Source organism: Empidonax traillii, unplaced genomic scaffold (assembly GCF_003031625.1).
Source record: "Empidonax traillii isolate 1590-97213 ecotype Southwest subspecies unplaced genomic scaffold, ASM303162v1 scaffold217:size1918799, whole genome shotgun sequence".
Classification (NCBI taxonomy): Eukaryota; Metazoa; Chordata; class Aves; order Passeriformes; family Tyrannidae; genus Empidonax; species Empidonax traillii.
Window position 1 is genome coordinate 1,094,943 of NW_020955410.1, and position 26,400 is coordinate 1,121,342.

A 26,400-nucleotide genomic window follows, 5' to 3' on the forward strand; every position below is an offset into this window, starting at 1 on the left:
AGGAAACCAAATACACATTTTTATGCAAAAATACAATGAACTTTGACTGTTACAACTCGTCTCTTGTGGAGATGGTGTATATTTATACAGATTATCTAGGATTTCTAAAATATTAACTGTATGTAATTTAGAGGCAAATTTTGCTACTCATTCAGTTTGAGTGGAACCTTACCCTGTGATTAATCCCACTGAAGTAACTGGGGTCTTTTGTGCAATTGCTTGCTAATGTGAGTAATGGGATCTGAATTTGGCCTGACATGTAAACTACCCTCCTTCCCTCCCCTTGAAACTGAACCTTTTATGTACTACTGTTATATATTAACCTCAAAAAAAAAAAGAGAAAAGAACAAATTACTTGAGCCCTTAATTAAAAAGAAAGCTGAAAGAGAAATATTCCCTCTTCCCCTTAGTAGTTTTCTACTCATAAGATCTACACATAAGACTGTACTACAGATCTGCCTGACATTGTGAGACCAGTTTTGACTGCTGACCTTTTTTTTTTTGCTTTTTCCCCCCCCTTTTTTTTTTTTCTGAAGTAGTTCTTTAACACTACCTTGCATAATCCTCACTAGTAATCCTATCCAGCTACCCTTGGAACTTCTATAAAACCAGGAACAAATTCTGCCCTCCTATTATCCTCCTAGAGGAGGATAACGCTCTTTGATTGGAGCCTTCCCAGAGCTCGGAAAAAACCCAAGTAGTATAGGTACTAGAACAGTCTCAGCATCAGCATCAGTGATGTGTAACAAATACTTGTGATTTGGCTAGATGCTAAAAGTCTAGAACTATCAAAAAGTGAGAATAAAGTGTCATGGAAAACAGGCTGCAAAACAGTGTAGTCTGCAGGAGGTTGAGCTCCTTTTGCTGTTATCCTTAGATACCCGCTGCATGATTTCCTGTTTCACACTGGACCGTCACAAACTTATTACATGAAGAGAAAAAGAAGGAAATAAATGGGTTTTATTGCTTTGTTGATGATGTGTTCAGAATCAAAATGAGTTTGTCTTTTCCAAATAGATTTCTGTCTTCCATTTTGTAATGGATCTTGTGCTCAGTCCTCTGCTGATGGGCAAGTCTGCTAAGAGATTGTGTCTAGCATTGTGCAGGCTAGGAAGTCAACTAGTGCTGCTTAGACCTGGGTATCACTTACAGGTAGGGGACCTGACTGTCATTTAGCAAACACCTCTAGTGGTTTTTAAAAGGGTTCATATCTAAATTTAGTGTGTAATGTCCTTTATTTCTACTCAAGTGCTGCCTAAACACTCATTTTCTTGCAGCCTATTTCAGAATCTAGTGGGCTTGCAGCTGCCTGTTGTCGCGAATGGGACCAAACTGGATCCCTTTCCAAGAGCCCTCTCCATTTGCCCAAGCTTGGTACCCATGAGATTGTGGCCAACAATCTCAAAAAGCAAAAAATATCATCTGGATCATGGGGTCTTGCAACCTGATGCTGAGCCAGCTGCATGGAAAGCTTCATCAATGCACTTTTTATCTCATTATTGTTGGATGTGCTTTTTCTCTTGGACAATGCAAGCTGCATCTGCAAACACTTTATAATAGAGTCTCTTAACTGCCAGGGACTGGGATGGGAGCAGTTCTAACTGAGATCTTTCTGCAGAAGGGAGCAATTACTCTGCGATTTTAACTTCTTTGCGGAGTCTAAATAGTGCAGAAGGTGTGGCAGGAAGGGAGGAGCAGTTGACAAAATGTGTCTTGCTTGTGGTTTATTTTAAAGAACATTCTTACTAAACCTTGGTAGCCCAAACTCTGCGGCCACTGGCCCTGGATCCTTCCTTCTCTTGTCATCTCCTCAGTCTACACTGTTGTGGCTGGTTGCAGTGTATGAGATGGGGAAAGGGAGGCAGTGCCTGACACTGTGCTGCCAGTCATCTGCCTGCAGCAGAATGGAGGGTGAAAATACCGTGTGGCTCTTAGCAGCAGGGAGGTGCACTCAGCAACTCCCCCACCTCCACTGAAGGAAGGCAGTGGCCATGAGTTGTCTAATGTTTTTATATATTATTTGAATCATTATAACACTTAGACACACTAATCATAAATCAAAAGCACAGAAAAATGAAGATGACCCCTGTGTCCAAAGAGCAGCGTGGTGGGGCAGGATGAAGAATGCACCTGTGCTGGAGGAGAGGAAGAGACCTAAATATGGGCCAGTCATGTCAGTCCTCTTCACACAAGGATCATGAAACAGGCTTGTAACAATTACAAGATTTAAAAAATAGTAAATTTAATGATCTCATTATTGTATCCAGACTTTCTGGCTTTTAGAGTTTCCATTTATTTCTCAGCAAATGGAAGGATTATAAACTTTTTGTGCTAAAGTAGATAATCTCCCTTAATAGCATGAATCTATAAGCTGCGACATGCAGAGAAATATTAGTTATTTGACCCTCACAGTAAATTTGCAAAGTTGACAATTCTGATGGATGTAATGGGAAGAGAAGATGATAACATGTTTTAATGTGGTGCATATGGGTAGGTAATTTAGGGAGTATAGAGAACAGGAGCAAGAAGAGGTCAGGCAGTGTGGGTGTAACTAAGGGAGAAAGCAATCAAGGCAAGCAGAAAAGCAAACAAAGCGAAGAAAATAGTGTTAATGTTTGACTGGCACTCAAGGCTCTACAAAAATCAGTGTTTTCTCTCTCTCTCTCTCTCCTTTTTTTCCTTTTAAATTTGTTATTTAACAAAGCTTTTGAAAACAACAGCAGCAAAAATAATAGCTCCCAGAACTACCGTATTTACCCACAGCACTTGGTAACCCTTTTCTGTTGATTTTCAACCAAATTTAAACCAGAAATTGTGTTAGCTCTTGTGAAGACATGAAGCCTGTCAATTTGCTGAATATACATTGTATAATTTGGGTTATTTTTTTTATTAAAACAAGTGCTTGTTTATGTACTCTTTATGTCTTCTAAAATGTTTTATTAGCTTCTTCAAAGAGCTTCTGATATGATGTATTCCCCTTATGGTGTTCAGTAATTGGTTTTAGAATGAATAATTTTGGATTTTTGTATTTGCTGCTGTATCTGGTGCTTATTGTTTCAGGGATAAAATTGTTAAAGGTAGAATGCTTTTCAAAATGCACCTTCTCTGAGATTTTCAGTAACAACACAAAGAGCCTAGGATTTTCTTAATCTTTCTTTGCTTTTAAACTCTGCTAGTGCTTTTAGCTATGAATATGTCAATTTTTCTCTTTGTTTATGTGACATTTCCTTCAATATATATGTGTTCTGACAGGTTTTTCCTTTTTTTAAGATGTTTTCATATGGTCATGAGGAAATGCTTTAGCTGCAAGTGTCTGCTTCATCCTGGGATCCCAGTGGTTGAATGATTCAATTTTTGTAGTTTCTTTGTAAATCTGAACAGTGGGTGATGTCATCCACTTCTGAAACTGAACACTCCCTGTGTGAACAGCTTTGAACTACAGATTTGATTTAGGAATGTTGCTGCTAAGCTTCAAAAGACACTGCTCTGTCCAGCTGCAAGTTTGACTTTTATAGGTTTTGTGCAAGGCTGATGAGAGCTTTGTTTATCCAGGCCTTACTTAATTCCAGTTTGGTGTTTCAGGGATGTTGTTGTGTTAAAAGCCTGCAGAGTCTGCTCTTTCTTATGCAACCATTAAAGAGCAACCTCCATACATTTCTTTTAAATTAGCCCCCCCTACATAATCTCTAAAGAAATAAACAAACTTAAGACTTTAATGAAGGTGGTAAATAAGTAAATACCTTTTTAAGCCCTCATTAAATTAGAGCTCTCGGTTAATGATGAAATTTGTAGATAAGTGTCCACTAACAATTGTCAATTCTACTCCCACTTGTTTGCTCTTCTGCCATATTACAGCATTGCTAAGACCTTCCCCCTTCAGGTGGTTTAGAAATCATATGAAGTGTTTTTCTTCCTTGTTTTTATTCAGAACCCTTTCTCATGGTACATTTTCTCTCTTTAAACTGTATTCATAACTTTATCTTGTTCAAAAGAAGGATAAATACCGTGTGTGTTCTTTCACTGTGACTCATCCATGGGATTGCTCTTCTTTCTTCATCTTCTCCCACCCCACGCTTCCTTTCAGAAGGGAGAAAGAAACAAGAAAATGTTGATAAAAGAGAAAGTGGATGTCTATGTAGCTTTCAGTGAGACAAATCCCCTATGACAAGTCAGTTAAATGACTGCTGGAAGTGCTCTGGAGATGCTGCCCAGGTCACTGGATACTACTTTGTGTCCTCCGTTTTGCTCCAGAGTGACCCATGCCATGGTGCAGGGGAGTGTCATGGGAAGCAATAAGCTGAACAGCCAGAGGCAGTAGGGCCTGAAGTTACCAAGACAGCCCTCACTGCAACGGGAACATTTACAGTCACGTTGGTTGGGGTGTATTTAAATTTGGGACCTTGGGACCTTCCTGCACTTTGGCATCCGGACACATGGCCCTGAAGGCAAGGCAAACCTCCTGAAGGCTGGATTCATGCCCTCCCCCTGCTTCCTGCTTTAGCAGCAATGTGATCTGAAGTGACATGAAAGAGGAAACTCTAGATTGAAATGTTCTGCTAAAAAAAGTCTTTTAAAAGGTGGCATGAAACATCTGCTGCTGGAAGATGGCAAGCCAGTCGTGAGGAGAGGTCCCCTTAACACCAATGCTTTCCCATTTAACAAGAATCTCAAGGACCAAGGCATTTGGTCTGTGTGTACTGTTTGTGGCCTTTTGTTGGCTGGGCAGAAGGCAGCCTGCAGGAGGTGGTATTTAAAGTCTGGTGCATGATATTTTTATGAAGTGAATAAATGAGTAAAACACAATTTTGCTCACCATGCCGACTTGATCCCTGGTTTCAGAGGCTTTTTGAATGACATATTCCAGCACTGCCTGATTTTCATTAGAAGGCAAGTTTTGGATACACCTTTTAAAAGAGAAAAGCCCTCTGATTTATTCCTTCATTGCTCATACAGAACATGGATTTACCTTTGTCTTTGTATTCAGATATATGCTTTTGCACTTGATCCAAAGCCAAGGCAAATATCAAACAATATGAACCAGATGAATCTACCAGAAGGCAATAGATACTCTCTTCTAGAGTTAGTGAGAAAGATTATGAAGTTCATCATGTGTTCAGATAAAAGTTTTTCCTTAAAAGTAACAATGTTTTAGAATTTCCTTCCTTAGAAAAGTTAACCTAAGTGCTGGAATTATAAATAGTTCAACATACACAGCTAATTTCTGTTTGAGTGGCTTAGTTTTGGTTTGTTGTTATCCTGATTTATGAAATATTGGGCATTGTGGCTAATGGTAATGAGGCTGTGTAAGCTTAACCATGTTGAGGGTCTTTTGAGGCAAGGAAGAACTAAAAAGGAAAAAAAAAAATCCCTTTTCCCACAACTAAAGCTGAGAAAAAAATAATTTTTGAAGGAGATTGTTTGAGGTGGTTTAATCACTTTATCAGACATTCATGTGGGAATAGAGAAAAAAGGAGAAGGGAAAAATCCATGTATTTATGTAATGCAGAGCGTGGTAAATTATAATGGATGTTGCATAGGCTCAGATATCAGGTGTCTGACTAACATTCATGAAAGCAGCGTAATTCAGACTGAACTTTATTCTCCTCCATTATGCCCAGCTGTTGGAAAGAAGCAACCATGTGTGCATAGTCTCCAGATGTTTGATGGTCACGCACAAAGGGGGCAAAGGAGGGAGATACACTATTTGTTCAGTTTTTTATTTTCAGAATCTGAATTCAGTTCTTCAGCATGTTTTATGGAATTTTTGTGATGGAATTGCTTTTAATGCTGTTGTCTCAATAGTTTCATATTGCTCATTTCCTCTTATGTATGTTGTCATTCCCCCTTTTTCTTTTGAACAAGAAGAAAAGAGAGTGACAGTGGTGGCAGACAGGCATTTAATTATACTTTCTAGCACTAGCACTATCCCCAGGAAAAGACTGTACTAGAGAGAGGTTCCTCAGTGTCTCGTGGGAAGTTTCTGGTGGAATCAAAAATAGACCTGGGGGCTCTGGTGACAATCTAGCATGGCATGAGTGACACGTGGACTTGATGGTGGGAAGACAGCTGAGTGGGAAGTTTGATTCTGACTTCTCGCTTTGGGGGAAAAATTCACAAGTGATTTGTTTTATAAATTTTACGATTTAATAATATTAGATTTTTTTTGGTTAAAACCCACAGTTTTGATGTTAGATATAAATTGGATGATTCTCAGTGAGGAGATTATTATTGCTAGTCAAACAGTTCTGGTTTATTTGATTACTCAGATGAATCATATGGTTTTGGTTCTGTTTTCTTTTTATAAATCCTTCAGCACCAGTAATCACATATGACAATCTTAAAATTTTAGTAAAATTGGATACATAAAACTTATTTTGAAACTAACATAAGACAGTCACAGGTGTGGCTAAACTGAGCTTCTTTAAACATTGTTTAAAGATTTATGAATAAGGCAATTGCCTTCAATAAGTGTCTTTGTAGTTTGAATTCTCTGTGCCTTTTTTAAGTGCTATGTGTTCATATTAGACATATTTGTTCTGGTGAAAGGTGAAATACAAAGAGCAGTTCAATAAGGAAATGAAGACTCACCAGTATAATCCTCTCGACAGTGCTTCCTTCAAGCAAGCAAAGATTGCATCCACCTTGGCAAGTGATGTAAGTTAATTGGCTTTGTATTTTACATGCATTTACATCCTGAATAACCTAACATTTGTTCACAGGTAGAAATATTTTTTTTTCATCTTATGAATTACTCTGAGCTGCAGTTTCTGCTGTACAGTGTGTAGCAAGTACAGCATGTTGTCCGTTTCTTCCTCCACTTTTGACAGAGGACCTACAGAGTTTTTTACCATTTTAGATGAGATTCATCTTGCTTAATTTTGTGTGTCAAAAGACACGACCGCTTACTCTGAGCTAATTGCCTTGTGCTTGGTACCTTTGTGTTCAGGAAAGAAATAAACAGGTCTAGAGGGAAATTCTTTTCACCTGTTGTAGGTGCCTATCTTTAGATGAGTGAAGGAGGTTGAATGAGCAGTTCAAATTTGGATGTCTGTCTTTTAGACTTCATTCTGCTGGTTGATCTTCTCAGTAGTACAGCAGACACTATCTTGAGCAAGGAGTGTCTGCTGCTGGAGCCAGGCTGGAGAAAATATCTATATGGAGTGATAATATTATTGGGATGATATATTTAAAAGTGTGTCTAATGCTAAAAATGTGCATTCTTCTTTGAAGCTGTGATCCCAGATAGCCAAGAGACAAGCCTTCATTCTGTAGTCTGGCATTTCCAAAGTGTGGGGCACCATGCAATGGGAACAGGAGAGATTAGCTCTGGGAAGGTTGCAATAGAATATGTAATTGTTTCCAAAATTCATGAGTAGTAAAAAAAATAATTGAATTAATTATTATTGTAAGAAATGTGCAAATTAAATATCCTAGATTTAGAGTCTGCCTAAATTAGTGAAGAACATATTCTTCACTAAATTAGTGAAGATTACATATGTGGAGGTATTAGTTTAAAAGATTTTTCATCCAATATAGGTAAGGTGGCTAGTTTTTTTCCCATAAAAGGTAGGCATCCAGCTATCACAAGTATGAAAAATCCTACTGTAGGCTGATAGGAAGTTTTTTTCTCCTACTTCATTAAGTGATTATCTTTTACCTTATGTCACCATATTGCTTATATTTGCTGAAAGCAATCTGCATTAGATAAAAGATCCAGGAACACTTCCCTTTTACTGCTATATATACAACCTTTTAAATTAGACAGTTAGTGTAATGCCTGAAGCAGAGGAAGAAGAATAAGAATTAGTGGTGTTTAAAATGAATAGACTCAAAGTGTTGAGGAAGATCATCTTGATTTAAGTGGAGGTGAGAGGGGAGGGGAAAGGAAAAACAAACAAACAAAAAAGGTTCTAGTCTGAAAAATCGTACAAAATGCGATTTTGTTGAAAGCGTCCTTTTTGGATGAAAAGTCTTAGTAGTTTGTAAGTACTTACTCAGCAGAATGAATCCTATATTTTTTTCTTTTCTTCCAAATAGTAGTAGATCACCACCATCTAGTGGCTGATAGAGATTGTTCAGGCAAGCACTTAATGCTTTCTATTTCTGAACGGCCACACTGTAAGACAAACCTGTGAAATATTTTGTTAATCTTTAGTTTGCATAACCTGAATTCTCTTCCCAGGTGAATTACAAGAAAGATTTGGAAAACCTACATGATCCAGCATCTGATCTACCAAACCTGCTATATTTAAACCACGCTTTAAATATCAGCAAAACGCACAGCGATGTAAGTTGCCTTTTTAAGAATGATCTTAAAGATAAATGTAGTAAGGAATGTAGTATGTATAGTCACTGTAGGAAAAAAAAATTGGTGCTTGCTTCATGGTCTTATATGTAGTGAACTATAGTATTGTAACTGTAGTAGATGAGGGAGGAAAAGCAGGTTTTTAGGAAGACATATTTCAGTTACTAGAACAAACAATATACTATGGAAGAATCACACAGACTTCTGATGTTAAGTGTTTATTCTTATGTGTCTGAAACCTTGTCCTGAAACCTTTTTTCCTTTGTACTAAGATACTTCTTTCCTTGCAAATCTTGTGTGGTCTAAAATCTTGCTTTCATCTGTAAATGCCTGTACAGAAGTGGCCATTATGCTAGTTTAATATTTGGACTTCTTTCATGAACAGCCTCTCGAGTGCTACTCTCTCTTACAGTTTCTCTGTCTAAACCTTTTTTCCCTCCTAAATGTCTGAGGCTTCCCACACCAGGTCAGAATAGGCACATGCTGCATTCTGCCACGTAACGAGACAAGGCCCTTGATGGGGCTGGTGAGCTGATGTGTGATAGTGGTGGGGGTTGAAGTAGGAAGGAGGAGCTAGGAAATCCCTGACTTCTGTGCCATGATAAAGCTTCTCTCCCACTCCAAGAGCACCTATGCTGCATGAGTGGTGCCTGTAGGCTGGTTAACTGCACTTGTCATCTTTTGCTCCAGAAACCATGGAAGTCCTGCAGAACTTCTGTGGAGAGGCATGAGTGGGTAGTGTTGGGAAGGAAGATTGCTCCACAGTGGCAGGAGTTAAATAGATTTCAAGGCAGGTTTTTCATCTTATCTCTGATGAGGTAGGAACCTGGACATTCCCTTAAGCAGATCACATCTTGCAAAATTTATTTATTTCTTTTGCCCAGGAAGGGTTGATTCATACTGTCCATGTGCTCATCTGAGGACTCCGTAATACTGAGTCTCTGATTTTTACATTGTCCAGATGCTAGTAGGTATTTTTTCTTGCTACAAGCAGGAAGCAGAATGCTTTGCTAATCCTTAATCTCTCCACTAACTATTTGTCTTCTGCAGAAATCCTGTTTTCACAGTGCTTCTCAGATTTGACCCCCCCCATGTCATCACTTGGATTTTAAAATGGTTTACTCTTCTACCATTCTTCCTGCTTTTCCAATACCTTCCTTGTGTTCTCCTCCTTGTCTCTCCACAGCTCATACCAAATATGTTTTGAAATCTGCTTCCATTTTATGAAACAGTCTTCCTTGCTGTACTGTTGACTGATTTCCAAAGACTGATCATATGGTCTGGTTTTTTTCCCTCTGAAACGCAGAGCTGCTTGCTAATTGTCCAATTTTGCTGTTTCCCTGTAATATACCTTTCTCCGTTGAACTTTGTTCTTCCCTTTATCTTTTGCATAACGTAGCTACACCTGCACTGGTGTGACAGATTGAAACCTGTATGGTTAATTAAACTCATAAATTAGTATGGTTGATTGAATGAATGGGTTTACTGATTGGCCTAGAGTGTAGGAGTGTGTGCAAAACTTTATGAAGCACATATACTGTAATACCAATGCAAGGCTGTTATACAAGTCAACTTTCACGGAAATAAATTCCAGCAGTTAAGAGGAAAGCTTGATGGGTGTTTCTGGACGCAGATAGCCTGATTTTGACAGGTTGAACTCATCCTGTTTTTATTATTTTGATAAGGAAGAGAATTCACAAGGTGGAATTTTCCCCTCATATGGAATTGTCCTGGTTTCAGTTGGGATAGAGTTACTTTTCTTCCTAGTAGCTGGCATAGTGCTGTGTTTTGGATTTAGGATGAAAATAATGTTGATAACATATTGGTTGTTAACCAAACACTGATGTTTGATTATTGCTGAGCAGTGCTTACCCTAAGCCAAGAACTTTTCAGCTTCTCATGCAGCCCTGTCATTGAGGTGTCTGGGAGTGCATGAGACGCTGAGAGAGGATGCAGCCAGGACAGCTGACCCGCACTGGCCAAAGGGATATCCCACACAATATGGTGTCATACTCAGCATATGAACTTGGGAGCTTCTGCTTGGGAACAGGCTCAACATTGATCAGTCAGTGATGAACAATTTTCATTTGCATCACTTGTTTTTTCTTGATTTTTTAAAATATCTCCTAATTTTTTTTTTCTTATATTTACTATTTATTATGAGAATGATGAAATTTTATTTCAATTACTAAACTGTTCTTATCTCAAACTATGAGTTTTCTTACTTTTACCCTTCTGATTCTCTCCCCCATCCCATTGGGCAAAGTGTGTAAGCAGCAGTGTGAGGCTTAGTTGCTGGCTGTGGTTAAACCATGGCAGGTATACATGTAGCATAAGCTATGGAGGCATAAAATGTAACACTTTGATGTATGTATAACAGCTAGTTTATTGCTTTTCGCATTCTAAATCTGTGCCTTTTATAGAGACTTTGAGATGCTAATGAACTACAGGCTAAAAAAAGGTGAACTTAGATATATTTCATGTTATGGAACAGAGTGAATAAATAGAACTTAAGAGACTGAATCTAGTGCTTGTACCTTAATGTAGCAATAGGTTATGAGATGTACCTAATTTGATTTTATAGAATTATTTTTTTTTTATTTTGTTCCATTATTTGAGGAATGGAGTAAAGGTATGAAATCAGTATCCATAGATGGAGGTAGTTTTCATTTGTTTCCACTACAAAAGTGATTTTGTTGTGTGACATTTATAATTCTTTCCACTAGGAGGCAAACCCAGACCGTCATATGTGTTCCTTTGCACGTCAAATGTAAACAGTAAAGTTTATTTTCTATCGAACATAAACATTTGACTTTTGGACTAACAGGACAAACATTTTCTCTAAGAATGTACAAAAGTTATTTTGTTCTTTTTTAAATTTCATCACGATATTTTAAATTCAAATTTGATTGAACTCCCGAGTTGGGAGGCCTAAAATATAGTTTCTTCTACTCACTTTCTTCCATACGTACTTTAAAAGGTATTTAAATTCAAAAACCTTCTGGATTTTGTCTGTGAAAACATTCTCGGATATCTTTTATTTCAATATGAACAAAAGAAACCATTTAAATAAAGCAAAGGCTTCTGTCGTTTCACCCTGGGTACCCCTGAACAAATCCCTCACAAAGCAAATGTGGTGCTTCAAAGTTAGGTGTATACAACCACAAACACATCTTGTAAAGAGAAAAATGCAGCATTCTAACAGTGATTAAATCAGTCTCAAAACTGCATGACAGATTACAGTGACATACAGTGCATAGTCAATCAGAAGTACTCCATGAGAAGAGAGTGTTTTTACAGGACCCAAACCTAATGCAGAAGCCTGACAGGGAAAGAGAAATTCAGACATCACTATTTTTGAAGAGAAAAATAAATTAAGATGACATTACTCATTATGAATGTAGTATTTTGATTTGTAGCTATTTGCTTTCTTTTAAGGCTTGTGTAGAATATTCCATCATACCCCACACTGATTGTTTGAGATAAGTAATGTGTTTGCCTGTCTTAATCAAAAGAGTGTGAATGAATGAGTTCAGAAGGCTCCTCCAGGTTTCCAAACAAAATGTATTTGCTTTGTGAGTTAGCATAAAGTTATAAGTTGATGTCTTAACCCTGTGTGTGATTTTACCGCTAGCTTTAAGGTCATGGTCCCCGGTAGCTTTGAGGGGAATGTTGGTGCAAGGCTGGACCCTACTGAGGAGTTAGTTTTCCTTCCCTTCTCCCTCCCACAGGTACAAACAAAAATGCATTTGAAAGTGGTGCTTCTGAACCTGAAACAAAGACCTGTGGGGCTTGGCTGTGAAACAGATTTTGTTGTTGTTACAGTAAATTTGTTGTTTTACGGAAAAGTGGTAGGGGATCCTATTAAAAAGCTGCCAACTGTTCAGACATAGGTCATTATGGCCAAAAGCACATTAGTTTAAGGATTGTGATTGATGCTCCTCACTCCTGCTGTCTTCAAAGTTCACAATTGCTAAGTTCGCCAATTTGAAGAAAAGGACTAAATGACTCCAGAAAAAAAATTACCTTATCTAGCTGCCCTGTTTCTCCAACAGGTTACATCTGGGAGGAGTCTTCCAACTCAAAACTTCTAAGGAGTATGGCTAAGACAGGATTTGTCTGTTGCTGAGGCAAGCAATCAGATCTCACATTATGTCAGCTGCTAACAGACTTTATTTTAATTTTTCTAGGTCAAGTACAAAGAGAATTATGAAAAATCTAAAGGCAGATCAATGCTGGAGTTTGTGGATACACCAATGTATCAAGTTTCAAAAGAGGCTCAAAAGATGCAAAGTGAGGTCAGTGGAAATGTGTGCTTGAAGAAGTAAAATTTAGATCAACAGAGAAGTTAGCAGACATCTTGTATTCAGGTTAAGAAAACGTATCAAGCAGAATGTAAATTGAGGATACGGTAAAATTATGCTGAGTAGTTATCTCTGCTATTCTGTAACTCAGTTCTTCCTTCAAATTTATTTTTTTCTCAGAAGGCCATTACTACTAACACTAGACAGAGGTTGTCTGTAGCATCGTTTAATTGAGAAGAAGCACGAGAGGTCATCTATATCAGAGATTACTAATTTTTTAACTTTTCCCTTTAATTCCATCATTAGTGAGGGATGGTTTTCGCATGTGAGCAAGTGAAACCACAGAACCCAGGCCAACCCCATGCCTTAACTGAAACATGCTACCCAATAATGGGGAAGTCTTCCCAGGCTCCAGAACAGCATTGGCTGTCCATTGTCAGGCCATGCTTTTCTGACTTTTTAAAAAAATCTCTTCAAATGATGGAGATTTTGTGACCTCCCAGGCAATCTAGTCCAGTGCTTCACCATCCATCCTGAGCAGGAGTATTTTCCTGTGTCCCCCATGCTGCAGTTTGATTCCATTATTTTTACTGTGTCATGGAAAACAGATGATCTCTTTCTCTTGGTAGAAACTTTAATGAGCTTCATATGCTATTTGTCTTCTCTTTTCCCTACCAAGCAAACCATTTCTTTCATAGTTCAAGTTCAGCATTCTCTTCAGAAATAGCACACACGTATTTTTGTCTATATTGTCTCTGTCTTGTATAGATAATCTAGATAATGAAATGAGTAATGAAGTTGCTTATTAGTGTGATGACTAATTTATGACATGGTTAATTTCTGGGTCTGTTTACAGTGTTCTTTCTGAAATATGCTTGGAACTGCATATGTATGTACCACTAATTGTTGGTTTTGCTTCAATAGAAAATGTATCGCAAAGATTTTGAAGAAGGGATTAAGGGAAGGCCCTCACTGGATTTAGATAAGACCCCAGAATTCTTGCATATAAAGCAAGTCACTAACCTTCTGAAAGAGGTAAAAGACTTTTATGTATTTTTTGCTGTTGTTAAGTTGTAAATAAGCAATAAGCAGCATTACTACAAGCTCGTGAGTGCTGAATAGCTTAAAGTTAACTTGGTAGCTGAATACAAGTCACTTCATGAGTAAAAATTGCTTCACATCAATTTTTATTCTGAATAGTCGTGTAGTAAGGAAATTATAAAGCTCAGCGCAGCTGAACCAGAAAAACAGAGTTTTTAGAGAGATGAAGGGGTGGAAAGGAGGATTTCTGTTGGCGCCCAGATGGCAGTTTTTCCTTTTGAGTAATTATGTCACATTTGTGATAGTCTGTTGTGGTTATACGGATGCCTTGAGCTGTGTATGGTCCCTTTTAACTAATTTAACTGAAATAATTAGCTATCATACACTATCAATTCAAAATTGGTTTCGTGTTAGGTTTTGAGAATTGGTTGGTTCTGTAGATATGGTTACTGTTTCACCAAATTCGGAAGAGCTAGAACTGCTAGAAGAGAAGAGCAGAGCTGATAGAAATCCTCCCTTTGAATCTGGGAACCAACAGTAACGTGCCTGTATTTATTGTACTAGGAATTGATTTTTTTTGCCAAAACAAATTAAAGATGCTAGAATTGAAAACCTTTGAACCTTGTTCCTTTCCTTGTTCTTTATACAACTTATCCCAGTCTGCTAGACTTCATATGGATAAAGAAAAAAATTTCTTTTCATATTTTCTTTATTATTCATCTTCTAATAAATAATTTATTCTGATAAACCTGGCTGTCAGGTAAGCAAGTCTCAAGCTGGGTCTAGTTTGTGCAGTACCATTCTATGCATACGTCTCATGTATACCTACTCACTAGGGAAAAATGCAAATGCTGTCATTTTGTTTAATCTGGTTGCTGAATGCTCACAGAAGTGGTTATTGCATGCATAGTTTTAATGTGCTATAAATGTCTATCTTTGAAAATTTTGATGTATCTTCCCTCCACAGTGCTATATGCATTAAGATGTTCCCTAATTCTTATCTCTTCAAGTTTTATGACTCATTACTTAGGGAATAAACCATGCTTGTAAGCCAAAGGGGAAGAATATAAGAAAATGGGAATGGTATTTTAATGCAAAACTGAATGAATTTTGTATGGTTTTATATCCATATTAAAGGAACATATTCCAAACCCAAAGATTACATAGGTCAAATTAATTATTATCTTTCACAATTAAGCAAAATTATGTATTTCTTCATAGTCAAGGATGTAGCTCAGTATCTTTGCATTAAGGTTGGTAATAAACTTTGAATAGATAATGCATGAAACAAGAAGTTACTGAAAAACAGATCTGTTTTTCAATTATTTTTTTCTTTTTTTTTTTTCCTAAGTGTTGGCTGTGTTCCAGCTTATTCTGTTGCCTTTCCACTTTAGATAATTCTGTACATATTTTCTATTTTGCAACAATATGAACTTTTTTCTCTGGAACCACATTCACAACTTCTTCAGAAAAGACAGATGAACTAAATAGTTCTAAATTAATAGAAGTTGTTTCCTGCTTGTTGTAGGGCATGCTTATGATGATAAAAGAAACTTCTTTAAAAATACCTGTTTTCCTTTTATTTAGATAAAGAGCTTATGGAGAGATAAAGGTGCTCACTGCTGCTTATGAAATGTAATACATAATTAGGAGTATTAATTCATGTCTGTGTAGATCTCTCTGATATAGATTTTCTTCAATGTTCTTCTAGTTTCTTTGCTTAAAAAAGCCTAATCATCACCTGGAGATGGAGCAATTAAAAATCCTTAAAGACTTAAAAACCTTGAACTTCAGTAGGCTTACATCAGCTCTCCTGGAGCTGGGAAGAAGAAAAATAACGAAATGTCTGTGGGCAGGTTTTAGTGTGCTTTGAATTTTATATTCAACATTTGAGTACTCTGGAGGCTGCAGCTGCTGAATGCTGATAGATCATATGAGTGCAGTGTCTAAAAGGCACAGGAGTGATATGGTAGGAATATCGCTTCTACATTATAATTTATCAAGTGATTGTTTTAACAGGTCCTAGTGTGTTGTTCAGGGAATCCATCCTGATTGGGATGCCATTAGTGGGACAGAGGTAAAAGCTGCAGCACAGCATATATTGATCTGAAGAAAGAAAATGCTACTGCAGTTAAAATGTCTGTCCAAAAGACAGTCAAGGCCCCTAAACAGTGTGCTAGTTCTGTATAGGAAGGGCTGGCTTTCAAGAACGCAACAAAATATATGATGACGTTAAAATCTTTTCACTTTTTCATTGTTCTACCTTTTGATTTCACGATATCCAATTCCATTTTAGCTCTGAAATCTGTACTACAGCTAATTCATATTTCATAGAAATTTCAAAGAGACCCTTTTAAAAAGTAGCATTTCTTTTCAAGATCTTGCATGCAGTATTAAGTGGAGAAACCTCTTTCACTATTTTCTTTTTTTTTTTTTTTTTAATCCTTAGAAAGAGTATCGAAAAGATTTGGAAGAAGGGATGAAAGGAAAAGGAATGACAGTGTTTGAAGATACACCAGATTTGATTAGAGTGAAAAATGCAGCTCAGATACTAAATGAGGTATGTTATACTAGTGAAGGTTATTAGTATCACAGAGATTTCACTTTTTACACTAAACTCAATGGAGAAGATTTTTTTTATTTATTTATTTTTACATAATCTACAATGAAATTCATAAGGCTATTTCTGTTTTGCTTTAAAATACAGTACAGCTCTGGATCAACTCAGGAGAAATATTTCAGATTTTCAGGCAATTAAAAGGTTAAAGGAGATTTTTAGTGAGGTCAGTAGATACAGCATGTATATAGATATATAGATATATATATATATATACACACACACACACACACATACGTGTTTATTTGCACACATATACATACTTAGCCGTGAAAGCCAGAGGGGTTGCCATGCACAGGGCCAATCTGACCACTGTAAAGAAGTGCAGGAATATATAGCTGTAACTTTCAGGATTATCTTTTCCTTGGTGTTTTACACAATATGAAGCTCAGGGGAAACATCTGCCATCCCACTGCTAGCAGAGAGGAGTTGAGTGATGATGTCTTCCCACAGGTTAACTTGCACTTTTTGCAAAAAACTGTGGTTTGCAGAGTAAAGAGTTGTTTTATCACATTTATGTCTGTATCAGAACGAGAAAGAGATCAAGGACTGAAAATCTTTTTGCTCTTGTTCTTGTAACTGATCAGACCATTGCATTGAGTAGAAAAATATTCTCCTTCTTTTTTCTAACTGATGTACAGCTAAAAAAATAATTATCAAGCAAGAAAAGTAAGGAACATTTTTTAATTATATGTATTTATTTGGAAAAAAACCCGTTTCCACAGGCAGAGATGAACTAGAATAGAAAAAGAGTGATTACTACTGTAGTAATAGGAATAATACTGGCTAAGAATATTTAAAAAAAAAAAAAGAGAGAAGTAGTATAATTATTGTATACAGTATTTCAGTATTACATTTGAATATATTTTGCTGATGAAGAAGGAATATATCCTTGATTGTATAAGATGAAGATGAAATATTCATTTTGTTTTCAAGTTATTGGTTATTTATAATTTATGTTGTGAGGAAAAAGCAGCAATCACAGATGAGTACTGCCACTTGCCTAATGGCTACGGTTCAGGAAAGACCTATTAAATGAATAAATTACAACCTCCTGCTCTGGAAGTTCACTGGAAGCAATTCTGTATGGTATTAAATTTCTAACATGTAGTCTTTTCATAAATAAAATATTTTCTTAAAAGAAAATGTGTTTCAATTAGGCTGGAATCAAGTACCTGCTTATTACACTATGTTCTGAAGAGCTAAACTCCCCCTCTACTTTAGAGGATAACTGTAGCAAACTGTATGGACTGATTTCCTCCCACCTTCTGCCACATTAAAAATTCAGTGGTAGAGGTTTATACAGTCACTAAATACCTTCTAAAAGTTTTCCTCTTGTAGTTTGTTATGTTTTTTTTTTCTCACAAGAGTCTTGAGAGAGCTTAGCAAGAGTCTTGAGAGTTGTGGCCCTTAATCTAAGAGTTTTGATTGACTCTAAATCCTAAATTTCAATCTCTCTAGCAAAAAAAGAAAAAAAATTTCCTGTAAATCTCTAGATACTGTGAATATAATATATAAATTTTATCCTCACAGAGACAATACAAGAAAGACCTGGAAACTGAAATTAAAGGGAAGGGCATGGAAGTTGGTCCAGATACACCTGAGATAAGACGAGCCAAGAAAGCTTCAGAAATTGTGAGCATGGTCAGTACTGTACCTGGTGCAAGCTTTCCATGGGAAAGCATGCAACAAATTATTGTCATTGAGAATTCCAGGTGGTGACCAATCTAGACGGTAGCCATACCACAGATTTCACCAAATAGCTAATCTGTTGAGATGCATGGAGTCTGAAAGTTACATAATCAGAATGTGGGAGAAGGTTAAGACTTTCCAGAACTTTGACTTTTCCATCATCTTTTGCAACTTGTTCTTGTTCCTCATGAGTTATGCCTGGCCTGGGGTGTGCTCAATTGATGTGGGCTCTACTGCTTTTAGGTCTAAATAACGACTTATTTAGTTAGGGCCAAATGATAAAAAGAGTTAGAGAGATGCTAAAACCTCATGACCCCAGTCTTGCAAAGCACGACAGAGGGAGAAAGTCTCATCTTACCTGTGCCTGTGATTACAGCTACCAAAACTACAGATAGATGTGAAAGGCTACATCAGAGCTGAAGTGAGCAGTCTGTTAAAAGAATTTTTTAGCCTGTCAGCAGCTATGGTGTGGATGTCACGTAGATAGATTCTACAAAACTGGTACTGTTGAATCAATAGTTATTTGGTGTTTTCTGAATGCTGCTCAGTGGAATTGCACAAATTGAATTGGGAAAAAAAATAAGAATTTGGCTGTCAGATATATTTCCAATGCTATTCTTTTCAGAAAGAATACAAGAAAGACTTGGAGAATGAAATTAAAGGAAAGGGAATGGAAGTGAGCACAGATACCCTTGATATACAACGAGCCAAAAAAGCTTCTGAAATTGTCAGCCAGGTGAGTACACAATTAGTCGTTTTAAGATTACTTGGGAAGTAACACACAATGAGATGTTAAAAACATAAAATCTTCTTGAACATTCTTAGTCTAAAAGATGTAAGTAGTGCATAAAAAAAATAAAAATTAAAGAAATTGAAGAGTTTATTTTTAAAGTCTGACCAGTATTATCAGAATAGCTTTGAAGACAGCATGTGTGGAGAACTGTAGTACTACTTATAGGTTTCTTTCACTTTTATTTTGTATTCAGAAAGAATATAAAAAGGATCTAGAGACTTAAATTATAAGAAAAGGAATGCAATTTGGTCGATACACTCCAAAAATACAATGGGTCAAAAGGGCTTCAGAAATAGCAAGCCAGGTAGACATAGTCAAAGGGTGAATGTTTTAATTCTGTGTGAGATTGAGTACTTGACATACATTGCTCAAAATGCTTCTTCTGTAGCTTTGTAGAGGCTTTCATATCTATACTAAATTAATTTACATGTAGTAAAATGTCTTAACTACCTGATTATTATTTATATCCAGGGCTGTTATACCATGAAAATTGGATTTACTTGTTTACATCTATCCGTAGTTCTTTTTACTTTACGTAATGATATGTTACATATATCCTGACAGTAAAGAGAAAATATATATGAAGATATATAATATATGAGGATATATATAATATATATGTATATTATATATTTTTAGTGTGGGGAACAGTGTTGGGTATCTCGCACAGGCAATAGTAAGAATATCGTGGAGGAGAGAGGTTGAAATAAATACTAGACAGGGATGCGGAGGCTCATCAGCAATAGGCATCTTTTGTTACACTTTGGATATCCTCAGCCCAAAAAGCAAGAAATAGACATTTAAAAATTATTTTCCAGAAAATGTACAAAGATGAAGCAGAAAAGATGCTCTGTAACTATTCTACTGTCCCTGACACTCCTGAGATGGAGAGGATAAGAAATACTCAGAAAAACATCAGTTCAGTGAGTAATAGTGCTTCTCTCTTTGCCTGTAACTTTTTAGATATTTTTCATTTTAAATAGGCTCTCTTGTACCACAGCATGAAATAGGGAACTTATGAGTAAAAGTCCTTCGAGCCATTTGTATAATTTTCCTGGCAAAAACTGTATCACTCATTTATTTCAGTAAAAAAAAAAAAATACTCAGCTTTTCTAGGTGGGACACTATTATTTTGAATTTCTAAACTACTTATACTACCTTGCCAAGCCACAGTTATTTTTAAATGAAGATTTTTTTTTTTCTTTTTCCATCAGGCCCCAGGAAGTACTTTATTTAAAAGCGAAAAAAGTCTAGGGCTTCTTAATGTGCATATAAGATTTTTCATCTGTTTTCTATCAAATGTACTGTACATCAAGATTTGGTTATAAAATTAGAACAGATTGGGTTTCATAAATATATATATCTAATGATTTTATGTTACATTGGGTATATTTTTAAATTTTATGCTAGATTTAAGTTTCAGTGTATTCCTAAATATAAATTATGAGCTTAGGTTTCTAAAATTGCCCAGTTTGGGATGTATTAAGTTCCACTTCCTTTTTGGGCCCATTAATTCTACTGTTTGTAATTCTGCCTTTGCTTGTAGTATAACAGAGAAGAGGAGTAAATCTAGCTTCCAGAACAAAAGACCAGTTAGTGGCTGTATTTTATGGTAGGCTAAGTAATACTAATAAGACCAATGATTTGAGGGAAAGGAATATAAGTTACTTAAATATTTTACTGCTATCTGACGCAGATGTTGTTCTTTAACTTAAAGATATCTGCAGCTTCTCCAACTCTCAGAAGTATGAGCTCAGTTAGTTTCTCTCAGAGCTGTTTGCCTGCAGCTATCCTGTATAGCTGTGGCATCAGCAGCAAGTAAGAGACTGCCAGGAAAGCAGAGAAGATAACTGTCTGAGGCTTCTCTAGGTGGTGGTCATTCCTGTAATGTCTTCCAACCATTATCTGCTCTTTTTCTTCCTTTGGATGAGGACAGCTGAAAGCTACATCTTTCACAGATTCACAGAATACACCAGGTTGGAAGGGACCCACATGGATCCTTGAGTCCAGCTCCTGGCCCTGCACAGGACCATCCCCAAGAGTCACACGATGTGCCTGAGAGTATTGTCCAAACGCTTCTTGAACTCTGTCAGGTTTGGTGCTGTGACCACTTCTCTGGGGAGCCCAACCATCCTCTGGGTGAAGAACCTCTTTCTAATGTACTTTCCCAGACGCAACTTCAGGCCATTCCCTCGGGTCCTGTCACTGGTCACCACAGAAAAGAGATCAGTGCCTGCCCCTCCTCTTCCCCTCATGAAGAAGTTGTAACTGCAATGAGGTCTCCCCTCAGGCTGAACACACCAAGTGACCTCCGCCACTCCTCATATGGCTTCCCCTCAAGGCCCTTCACCATCTTCATTGCCCTCCTTTGGATGCTCTCTAGGAGCTTAATATCTTTCTTATATTGAGGTGCCCAAAACTGCACACAATATTCAAGGTGAGGCCACTCCAGTGCAGAGGAGACTGGGACAATCCCCTCCCTCGACTAGCTGGCGATGCTTTGCCTGATGCTTCCCAGGACACGGTTGACCCTCCTGCCTGCCAGGACACTGCTGACTCATAGTAAACCTTCTGTCTACCAGGAGCCCCAGATCCCTTTCTGTGGCAGTGCTTTCTAATAGGAGCTCTTGGCAGACTCACTGACTCCATTTTGTTTCTTTCCATCCGTTGCCTCCTGGTTTTGAATGGTGCTCTGCTGGATGGTGTGATGGTGATTATCACCATTTCTTATGTCCCTGGCATCCTAATATGCTACACTGAAACTCCCTGTAACAGAGGGGATCCAAGTGAGTCTCTGTGATCTGCTTTCCTGCTCCAGCCTTTCATAGATGAAGTCTTCAAATAGAAGACCTCAGTGGGTCTGGCAGTGGGGACTCACAGTTAGGTACCTTTCACTACTTAACTAACTTAAATCATCATCATCATCATCATGGCTAGGCTTCGCGAACAAAGATTTGAACTTAGCTAACTTATATAAACTTAAATAAACACTACTAGTTTAAATAAACTCTCACTACTTAATTAAGCCTCGACAAACCCCTGATATATGTGAACCCCTTGCAGCCCTCTAAGGCCAGTTTGAGCCTTCAGTGCCAATGCTGACAGTCATCCTCTTCGTTAATGTACTATAATGTACTATACTACTAGATAATATGAAATGAAATGTTTTGTCTTTGAGGTGATTTGTGCTTTATTTTGTGATTGTCCGTTTTCTGTTTCTGAACTGGATCCTCCAAGTGTAGGAAAGCAGTTTATAGCTGTGATTGGATTATCTTTTTTTTTCTTCTCTTTCTCTATGTCCTTATCTTCCATCATTCTGTGCTGTTTAGATTATAAAGGTAGTTTACTTTTTATTGAGTTAAGATATAGCTGGGAGCAGCCTCAATATAAAAAAAATAATGACTCAGTAGTCTCCTGATTTTTGGATTTTGTCTCAAGTATTTTCCTGCCTTAAGAGACAAAAGAAGTGACTAACTCTATAGGTAAGATCATTGCTGCTTTTAGCTCTCTAGCTCATTTGGCAGATGATTTACAATAGGATATTTACTTCTCAGTCATCTCTTTCATAGAAAAATTCCTGTCTCCAACATATTTTACCAATTCCTACTTGGTAGAAAAGTTCAGTCCATGACATAAACCTTTCTACCTGACATGTTGCTGCAGAAGAACTTTCACATTCTTACTCATAAACTGTCTCTGTTCTCACGCGGTAAAACAAAATTCTAAATTGTTAAAGTTTTTCTGAATATTTAAAAATTAGTTGTGGACATTCACTCTCCTCCAGAACATTTGGCAGTAGTGTTCACCCTAGGTTACAGAGGACTTCAACAAAGTAGGAGAAATGTATCAGGAACGATGTTTTTATTGTTTAAGGTTTATTGATAGGAGAAGTTAAATAAATCTTGGTTTAAGAAAGGTGGAAATACTAAATGGTAGAGATTTATTTTATGAACTCCAGGATCAGACTTGTTTTTTACACTACTCAGCCTGGAAATACTTACTGGAATGGCAACAGCTGTGACACCAAATACTGAAATTCAAGTAAAACTTCTTTAGGAGTTTTGCAATGTGAACTGGTGCTCCATGGTTATTTAAACTATAGCCACACTTGGAATCTGTGGAGGAGTTATTTACTGTCTCCTTCAGTAACTTTGAATGACTGATATTACTGATGCAGTTTGTGTTTTATCCTTTACTGAAACAATTGAAATAAACAACATGTGTATCTGAAATAGGGAGGAGAAATATATAAACAGCATGTGTATCTTTTCAGAAGTGAGCTTTGTTTTTAGATGCAGTCCTCAGCTTTCTGGCTTGAACCCAGAAGTCAAAAATTGCGTGACTTGGATTGTAGCCCTGGCTGTTTTGGTTATTTTGTCATGAATATGACAACATTTTCTAGTTTGTGAAATCAGAAACAATAGTAATATCTGTTCACTTCTCACAGTATTTTAACAGTATTTTAAGATCGGAAGATTAAAAATCCCAAATCAAATTGTGATGTATATGCACGTTCAATTGAAATGAATGAAATTATTCAAGTAAAAAGTTACATTTGTAAAAGTTTATAGATTATGATTTAAATTTTAATATTATTTCCAAGGTTAAAACTGCCATTACAAATACTTAAAAATGCTGAAGTCAGTCTAAGGATGAGAATATATTATCTAGGTTACAGTTGAAAACAATGTTATCGCAGTTATTGATAATTGGTATGATTTATGAAAAATTAAAGTATTTGCTTTCCTAGCAAGATTTATAGTCAGACCAATTTGGAACTTGGAAAATTGCCCAACCCTTTTATGAGAACTTGTACTGGCATTGCTAACAGTCTTATAATTACTTTTTCTTTTGGGGAAATGAAGGTATTTTATAAGAAGGAAGTAGGAGCTGGCACAGCTGTAAAAGAGACTCCAGAGATCGAAAGAGTAAAGAAAAATCAACAGAATATTAGTGCGGTAAGTGCTATTAACATTAATATTCTTATGTGAGTAAATGGTGAACAATTTTTTTTTCATCTTGTTTACTAACAGTTCTACATTTTTGTATTATGCATCTCATTCCAATGAGATATATATTTTAGAGAATATAGGGTTTTTGGTATAGAGCTCTATTCTAGTAGAGATAGAGCTCATCTCTAATGTAGTTCTTCAATGTCCAAAGGTAGAGCTTCTAATTGAAGCGTTAGAAAAAATAGGAAAAACTTTTAATGAAATATTTGAGGAAGGTGTTTTGTCTTTCAAGGGTGAGAAACAGGAGACGTATCTCCTGATATGACAGACTGAACAGCAGTTGCATTTGCAATTTAGAAAAATACCATATGACAGAAAAGAAAATCTCTAACATTCTGGTAGAGTTTGCAAGTATCACGTAGGACTTGATACAGTTTGCACATCAAGAAGAGGAAAATTATAGCCAGACCTGAGCTATGAGAAAAGGTGGGGAGTTTGTGCCTCTTTACATGCTGATGACAAGTTGATTTGTGGATCTTAGATTGGTTTTGAATTGATGTTGTTTATCTGTGGATGCCCCATGTCTTTGGCACTTTAATGAGCAACTAAAAATAAAATATAAAAGTGAGTTTTTTCTTCAAGTAGAACATTCTCTTCTGAAAAATAAAAACTTGGAAAAAAGCATAAAAATGACTGCCAATCAAGAAAACCCTTTTAACTGCATTGTTCACTTGTTTCTTATATTTGGTGTGGACTCCTCTGGGGCCATTTTTATATTTGTGACATGATTAGATTTTTTTTAAGAGTTTGAAAGTAATATATAAATGTGACACTGAATTGTGTTTAAATATTAATTGAAATCTAAATTAGGGCCTCTGGACACCTATTCTACTAGAATTTCCTTGGTTGCTGAGCAATGTTAAACACTGCATATTTCCCTAAAGTAAGGTCAGGTAGGGAGTCTCCATAAAATTCTGAAAAGCTTGTGTTTTGCTTGAAAGTTTTCTCTGCTCCATCGATCACTTTTCATCTTATCGTTGTGAGTCACAGTGCAAGCTATCATGTGTCCTAAATCCTGAAATAGTGGTTTTGATTGGGAAGCTGTTGGTTTATTTCATTTGAGGGTGATTTTTAATTTTTTTTTTCTCTCCTTTGATTGTTTGGTGTTTTTTTTTTTTTTATTTCCAGTTACCACAGGAGTTTATTTTAAGAGTAGTCACACACACAGTCACACACATACAAACACACACACACACTTATTAGGAGTGGTCTTGCTCCAGTGTTTTTTCACACTTTCAAAGTGAAATGAAAAATACTGTACAGTGTTCTTGCTGTTTTAGAAGTCCTAAACAAAACAAGGGTGAAAAGAGGAAAATAAAAGGTTGATCAGCATGCTAGTAAACACACTTGAACAAAAACATACCAAGAGAAACACAAAATGCATTAGTGCTGTAGTAGTATAATGGAAGGAGCATGGTCTTTACATAGATAGTTAATGTTTTACAAAAGGTATTTTATTACATGTAGTGTACTTGAAATTACTTAAGTCTTATATAATATTTATTAAAAGTGTAGAATGCCAAATTTAAAGACAATGTGCAAGAATGTTTCAAATTATATGTCAGCAAGAGGGAAATTATATTGTGCAGTAAGAGGGAAATTATATTGCGTAATTTACAGGGGTCCCAAAGGGAGGGTAAATTACACCAATTTTGAATCCATTAGATTTAAACATTTTACATATATATTTGAATTTAGCCAGAGGAACTTAGGACAGCTTTATAACTACTTTCTGAGCTAAATGAAACTATGGAACGTGAAGCAAATTTGCAGTGAAAGAAACCCCAGAACACCAAACCAAAATAACATTCACTGTACAACCAACCACACAAAAAAGTCTGTTGAAACATGTTCTGAAAGTGGTCAGATTTTTCCAGATTACATATATAGGAGACAAAGATCAGAAAGGTCTGTTTTCACATCCTAAAAAACAAGGTGGTGACAGCCAAGGAGGTTGACCTCATCTCACCTGTTGTGATGATTAGTTTGGAAGAAGCAGCCTTCTAAACAGTTGGAGTCAAGATCTCACAGAACTTTCAAAGCAAGCAACAGACCCCTGGACTGTAGCTGAATCTGAGCTGAAAAGCTACAAATAGCTAAGGAATTTTAAAAAATATATTTATATTGAGAGGCAGAGAGGGCTGGACACAGCCCTGGGAAGAAGGCTTTCAGAAGAAGATTCTATTTTTGTTTTTGTTTGTGTGAAATCCATGAGGAAACCCCTCTGGTATGTCAGTCAACACCACAAAGCTGGGGTCTGATTAAAACTCAAGTAATGGACATTTTGAAGCATTTTAAGGACTACTAGCACTGCCAATTCTTAAACTTACCTAATAGTTTCTATTAAAAGATCCTTTTTTCCCCAGTGCTTTAGTATTTTTGCCAGTCCTAAACTGTCTGGACTGAAATTTTCCATTCCTGCTCTGTGCTTTGGGCTGGTTTGGTTTTATTTATTTATAAATTTCAGCCAAAGCAGCTGCAGCTTCCAAGTATGAGCTTAGAGAAAAACAAGTTGTTTTGTCTGTGTTAAGAAATGGGGCACTCTCCAGAAGTACCATGTCTTGGAAAAGAAAGTTGAAAATTAAATGTTGCAAAGCAACAATAGATATGACAGCATCTTCAAAGGCATCATCTGT

The 26,400-nt window shown here is 36.7% G+C and overlaps 1 protein-coding gene across 5 annotated transcripts in view; it reads left to right on the top strand.

The window, feature by feature from the left end:
- The window catches only part of NEBL (nebulette), a 251,612-nt gene that overhangs the window by 189,988 nt on the left and 35,224 nt on the right, over positions 1 to 26,400 (top strand). For 3 of the 5 annotated variants that reach the window (XM_027887603.1, XM_027887605.1, XM_027887604.1), the window contains 9 exons: positions 6,547 to 6,654; positions 8,183 to 8,287; positions 12,496 to 12,603; positions 13,534 to 13,644; positions 16,100 to 16,210; positions 17,801 to 17,911; positions 18,585 to 18,695; positions 19,571 to 19,675; positions 23,618 to 23,710. The exons of the other annotated variants lie outside the window; for them this stretch is intronic. In XM_027887603.1, coding sequence (XP_027743404.1) covers positions 6,547 to 6,654; positions 8,183 to 8,287; positions 12,496 to 12,603; positions 13,534 to 13,644; positions 16,100 to 16,210; positions 17,801 to 17,911; positions 18,585 to 18,695; positions 19,571 to 19,675; positions 23,618 to 23,710 — 963 coding nt within the window. The remainder of the gene's footprint in view (positions 1 to 6,546; positions 6,655 to 8,182; positions 8,288 to 12,495; positions 12,604 to 13,533; positions 13,645 to 16,099; positions 16,211 to 17,800; positions 17,912 to 18,584; positions 18,696 to 19,570; positions 19,676 to 23,617; positions 23,711 to 26,400) is intronic. 5 annotated transcript variants of the gene reach the window in all.